At 49.6% G+C, this 5365-nt stretch overlaps 3 protein-coding genes across 3 annotated transcripts; all 3 read left to right on the top strand.

The window, feature by feature from the left end:
* Window positions 1-29: 29 nt before the first annotated feature.
* Window positions 30-806, top strand: TEOVI_000367000 (uncharacterized protein; the record flags this gene model as incomplete). Its single annotated transcript, XM_067226546.1, has 1 exon — window positions 30-806. The coding sequence occupies one exon, from the start codon at window positions 30-32 to the stop codon at window positions 804-806; it is 777 nt and encodes a 258-aa protein (XP_067082647.1).
* Window positions 807-1588: 782 nt separating this feature from the next.
* TEOVI_000366900 (kinetoplastid kinetochore protein 8) lies at window positions 1589-2788 on the top strand (the record flags this gene model as incomplete). Its single annotated transcript, XM_067226545.1, has 1 exon — window positions 1589-2788. The coding sequence occupies one exon, from the start codon at window positions 1589-1591 to the stop codon at window positions 2786-2788; it is 1200 nt and encodes a 399-aa protein (XP_067082646.1).
* A 632-nt stretch (window positions 2789-3420) lies between these two features.
* Window positions 3421-4638, top strand: TEOVI_000366800 (Endoplasmic Reticulum-Golgi Intermediate Compartment (ERGIC)/Endoplasmic reticulum vesicle transporter, putative; the record flags this gene model as incomplete). The annotated part of the gene is made up of 1 exon (XM_067226544.1): window positions 3421-4638. One exon carries the CDS (start codon window positions 3421-3423, stop codon window positions 4636-4638), a length of 1218 nt encoding a protein of 405 aa, XP_067082645.1.
* Window positions 4639-5365: the final 727 nt, after the last annotated feature.

The raw sequence follows: 5365 nt of genomic DNA, 5'->3' as shown, positions 1-5365 counted from the left end.
GCATGAAGGCTGAAGAAGAGGCTGAGCGCATGAAGGCTGAAGAAGAGGCTGAGCGCATGAAGGCTGAAGAAGATGCTGAGCGCGTGGAGGCTGAGGAAGATGCTGAGCGCGTGGAGGCTGAGGAAGAGGCTGAGCGCATGAAGGCTGAGGGTGGGGCTGGGCGCAAGAATTCTGACGAAGAAGGATGTGTTGTGGAAGAGGAGGGGTTGGGAGGAAATCGTGCCAGTGACGGGCCTCCGCGGATTGCGTCTAACCAGGAATGCACTTTATCTGAACAGCAGCGACATGAAAGAGCAAGGAAAAAGTTAGAAAGATATAGAAAGCAGGTGATGGCCCGCAACCAGAGACCAGTCTGTAAGGTAGGTGATGTGACTGCAGCTGCTGTCACGCAAGCTGTTGGTGACGTGCCGCTCATTTCCACGAGTAGAGTTAGCGGTTTGCCCACGGTCACACCCGTTTCCTCTCCGTCGGAGGCAACTTTGGTTGCCAATGCTCTCATCTTTCCAAACGGCAGTGTTGCGATCGAAAAGTTTGACGAGAACCGACTGGTAGTGCGACGGCAAAGCTTGGATGTTCCGTGGGATATTGGCCTGCGGTTCGACTGGACAGTTAAAACGCTGGCCATCGGTTCCTTACCGATGTACAGGCTCTCAGACCCACGCCGTTTGCACCCCTTCATGCGTACGTATCAGTCAAAGCCCGTGTGGTTCCTCGAGGAAGTTAACGGCACAAAAGCCAACAACATTCGCGAGGTAATGGAAGTTCTCAAGAAAAGTCTCCTGGCGACGTTCGTGTTCCGGAAATGACAGTGTACTGAGGGACTGCGTGGACGCCCCAACTTTATCACCTTTACATTATCTTGGCACTTGTTTGCGAACTCTCCTGTTCTGCCCTCTGCTCCTCTTGAGGCCCCTCATCGAGGCGGTCATTGTTGACGGGATTTCTTTTGTTTGATCTTCTTCAGATCTTTTCTTTCGTTATCGCTACATTTTTTGAATTAAATAACTGTGAACCAAGTAAGTACTTGTGTGGTTAAGAAATCACAGGTTGTGCTCCGAAGCAACGAGTGCCGCGTTTTGTTTTTTGCCGCACGCGTGCGCTTTTCTTGGTGACTTTCGTTCGTATCTTGTTTTTGCTTGTCCTTGGGGTGGAGCACTACCGTTGTTGTTGCCGACGCATCATACACTTACATCCATAAATTTTACCCATAGACTACCATATTTCATAGAGTAAACCCCGTATTGGTACGCGCCTCCATTCTTTATTTTTTGTACGTGCTTCTATTTTCCGCTTGGTAATCCCGTAAGAGCTGCAGCACCGTTTGTTTGTAGCCTAGTCGCGTCGCAGTAGTGGTAAAGTCGTCTGCCAATGTTGTCACACGAAAGCGACATTTCTTCGTTCTATTTTTTTTCTTGCACCTCGACTATTCTACCTTTTCACTTTCTTCCTCCCTAAACATTTAGAGTTGGGCGATAGGCCTTTACACGGACAGTAATAGAGCAGTTTCATTCCTAATACACCTAACGGACTGTTCCAGTATTTCCTCCGCGGATTTTTTTTCTCGCTCCCCCGTGCTGCAATTCGTTTGATGCGCGCATCAACGCCACCGCTGTACCAGAGGCAGCCTGAGGGTTTGGCTCCTTCGTATCACACGGGTCTGCCGCTTGCAATGCCCGATGTGCCGACATTACGCATCCCTCAGCACTTGAGTGCAACCAGCCACGCAATGCCCCCAACAGCTGCGGCACAAGGAGAGTTTGTTATGGCTGCAACTGCTCCTCGACTTGGCTCTCTAGAAACGAGCACCCGCGCAACGAATCCCGCACCTTTCATTACTCAATTCCCCGCAGCACAGGCACCAAACCTGCATGGGTACGTGAGCGCTTCCCCACGTACCTCTGGGACCGGAACGGAAACCTCGGCAAGTGATTACTTTCGGTATGCCGCAAACTTGATGAGAAACACGTTACCTCCCCCAATGACCGAACTAGCTGCACTTGAAGAGGAAGAAAAGTCGCTGAAGAGGGAGGAGGAGGAGCTTCGCCCCCAAATTATCGAGCTCGAGAGAATGAGAGAGCAACTGGAAGAACAAACACAAAAGGTCGCTGTGGAGCTTATGCAAATGGTGGTACTAGAACAACAATATTACGTGGAACCCATTGTGGACTACACGGCACAGATTAAGAATGCGGAGGTGCAGTGCGTTCATCTCGCCAGCCGTGTGGAAGAGGCTAAACATTCCCTCGAGGAGTTGCAGCGACAGCACCAAAGCTACGACGCAGTTATGGAGGAAAAAGAGAGACTGAAAAAGGAGACATGTGCCGTGCGGGAGAGGTTCACCACTTTGGAGAATCGTCGAAGGTTGTGCATGCTTCAGTCGGAAGCGCTTTTTGATGTGGAGTCACGGCGCGGGGAGGAGGCTGCGAGTCAAGCGGAGGAAACGGAAAATCAATTAATGGAAATGCGAAACAACGAGCCGCTTTTGGGGATAAAACGGTCACGGCGGTCCTCGCGCTCCATGTCTCGTGGAGTTAGCTTCGCGCAGAAGAGTATTGTTCTTGACACCGGTTCCGATGGAGACGATGACGGTTATGCCCGCAGTACCCGACATACTGGTGACACGGTATCAGGGTTAACACAGCGAGGGTCGTGGAACTCGGCAGGCGCTGAGGACGAGGAAAGTGAGCAGGATTGCGATCGCGACGACATATGTGGGATTTCTGGGCAAAGCGTGAGGTATTCTTTAAACGACACCAAGCGTGTGCAACTAGTGGTGCCTGCCGTGTGACTAGAGTTACCGTAGACTAGATATATATATTTTTTTCTGGAAAGGCCGCCCTGAAATATATGCACATACATATGTATGTGTGTGTAGGGATATTCTGTGAGCTCCCCTTTCACTATTCCTCACGCACAGAAGGAACAAACTTCTGTGGTTCATTGTGTAGACATTTTATGTAATTGCGGGCTTGTGCTCTCAGCTTCCCTGTCCTCCTGAACGCGAGACCACACACGTATATATTAAAGAAGACGCAAAAGAAATATATGAACGTTGATGTGGTAATCAACTGCGTAAACACTTAGACAAGAGAAAATGGGAGCAATAGAAACGGAAAAAATAGTGTATATGAATGCGCGTAGGGCAAGCACTTTTTTCCATTTTTTTTTTGGCTAAGTAACCTTCCACAGGTATGCTTTAACCCGTTTCACGTACTTTATGACTTGTATCGATAAGCACCGAGTCTCGCACAAAACTTGTCTGACTCTGCATATTGCATTTTTCCACCGGCACTAATACCACTACACTCACACCTCCTGCGGGCACCCTTTAGCATTTTCACCCCACTTTCTTTTTCTGTTGTAGTGAAATCGATATAATTTGCTGGGTGTAACGCCCGTTTGTTTTAGTCGTGGGGTACCATGAAAGGCCTCAGCCGCCTTGATGTCTTCCCGAAGTTTGACGAGCGTTTCGAGCGGGATGCTCGGCAGCGTACGGCGCTTGGTGGTGTTCTCTCCATGGCGTCCATTCTCATAATCACTTTTCTCGTCGTGGGTGAGGTGCGTTACTTCTTTTCCTCCGTGGAACAACATGAGATGTACGTCGATCCGCATATCGGCGGTATCATGCACATGAAAGTAAACATCACGTTCCCACGGGTGCCATGTGATCTCATGACGGCGGACGCCATTGACGCCTTTGGTGAGCACGTTGAAAATGTTCTGACAGACACTGCCAGGGTTCGTGTGAATCCCGATACATTGGTTCCACTCGGTGAGGCACGACCATTCATGGATATGAAGAAGCAACCAGCTGATGGGAACGGAGCTGAGCATGGAAAGTGCCCGAGTTGCTACGGTGCCGAGAGTAATCCAGGGGACTGTTGTCACACTTGTGATGATGTGCGGCGCGCATTTGCGGAGCGCCAGTGGGAGTTCCACGAAGACGATGCCAGTATTGTGCAGTGCGTGCATGAGCGGCTTAAGATGGCGGCGGCAAGTGCGTCCACAGAGGGGTGTAACTTGCACGCCTCCTTTAGTGTTCCGCGAGTGACGGGAAACATTCATTTCATACCGGGTCGTATGTTTAATTTCTTTGGTCAACACCTGCATAGTTTTAAAGGGGAGACTATACAGAAGTTGAATCTTAGTCATATCGTGCATTCCCTGGAGTTTGGTGAGCGGTTTCCAGGACAAAGTAATCCTATGGACGGGATGGCAAATGTGCGTGGCGCTACGGATCCATCCGAGCCTCTAATTGGCCGGTTCTCGTATTTCGTGAAGGTGGTGCCCACAGTTTACCGTATTGAGTCATTAGTTGGAGGCGGCCGCGTGGTAGAATCTAACCAATACTCTGTGACGCATCACTTCACCCCAAGTTGGGAGACTCCAAAGGGAGGAGAGAACAACAATGCCAAACATGATCCATCTGTGGTACCAGGAGTGTTCATATCATACGATCTCTCTCCCATTCGCGTCTCAGTCAAGCGTACACACCCATATCCATCCATTGTGCATCTGGTGTTGCAACTGTGCGCCGTAGGCGGCGGTGTTTACACGGTAACTGGCCTTATTGATTCCCTCTTCTTCCACAGCATCAGGCGGATGCAGATAAAGATGAATAGAGGGAAGCAGTTTTGATGTAACTTTTTTTCTTTTCTTTTCCTTTGTGTGGGGAGGGGGGGGTTGGAGGAATCGGGAAGGGTAAGGGGCGATTTAAAAAAAAAAAACTCGGCTCATTGTAACCTCAATCGCTTCCGTTCCCGAAGTTGATGACGAACCGCGACAACCTTGTTCACATTTTCTTTCTTTCGGGTTTGGTTTTGAGCATGCTTCCCACCGCTCTATACGGTGTAGCGCCCTCTATCATTTACTGATTTTAGCTGTTGTTGTTGCGGAATTCAAAACCTCCACCATAGAGCCATGTGCTTGCTGGATCACTGCGCTCACATCTCGTAACGGGCTGTCTCTTATGATTTTTCATCTCTTCTACGCCAGCAGGTGCTTGTTAGGAAGGGTATGCGCAGGGTTACTGTCGTAGCTGCATCCCACGGAAAGTTTAATCGGCTGGTTGAGCGTCATTTGAGCAACTGTGCGCATGCCGTTATCGTAAATGAAGGGGATGTCTTGCTGTTGCAATTATGTCACCACTGTCCCATATATTCCGTTTTTTAATGCTTTTGACGGGGTGACACTGCTACGCTCAACGCCGTTAACCTTACAGTAGCTGCCGCAGGAACTGGAAGATGATTCACCACAGATTTTGGTGGGACTAAACAAGTCCTGCCTCTTGGAATTACCCTCTGTTTTGGTATGTACTCTTTTTGGGTCTCCCCTTCCGAGTCAAACGGAAAGGAACCCCGCCAAT

This window comes from Trypanosoma equiperdum, assembly GCF_001457755.1.
Source record: "Trypanosoma equiperdum strain OVI genome assembly, contig: ctg_781, whole genome shotgun sequence".
In the NCBI taxonomy this organism is placed as follows: Eukaryota; Euglenozoa; class Kinetoplastea; order Trypanosomatida; family Trypanosomatidae; genus Trypanosoma; species Trypanosoma equiperdum.
The sequence above is the reverse complement of the archived record's forward strand: the minus strand, read 5'-3'. Positions and strand labels throughout refer to the sequence as shown.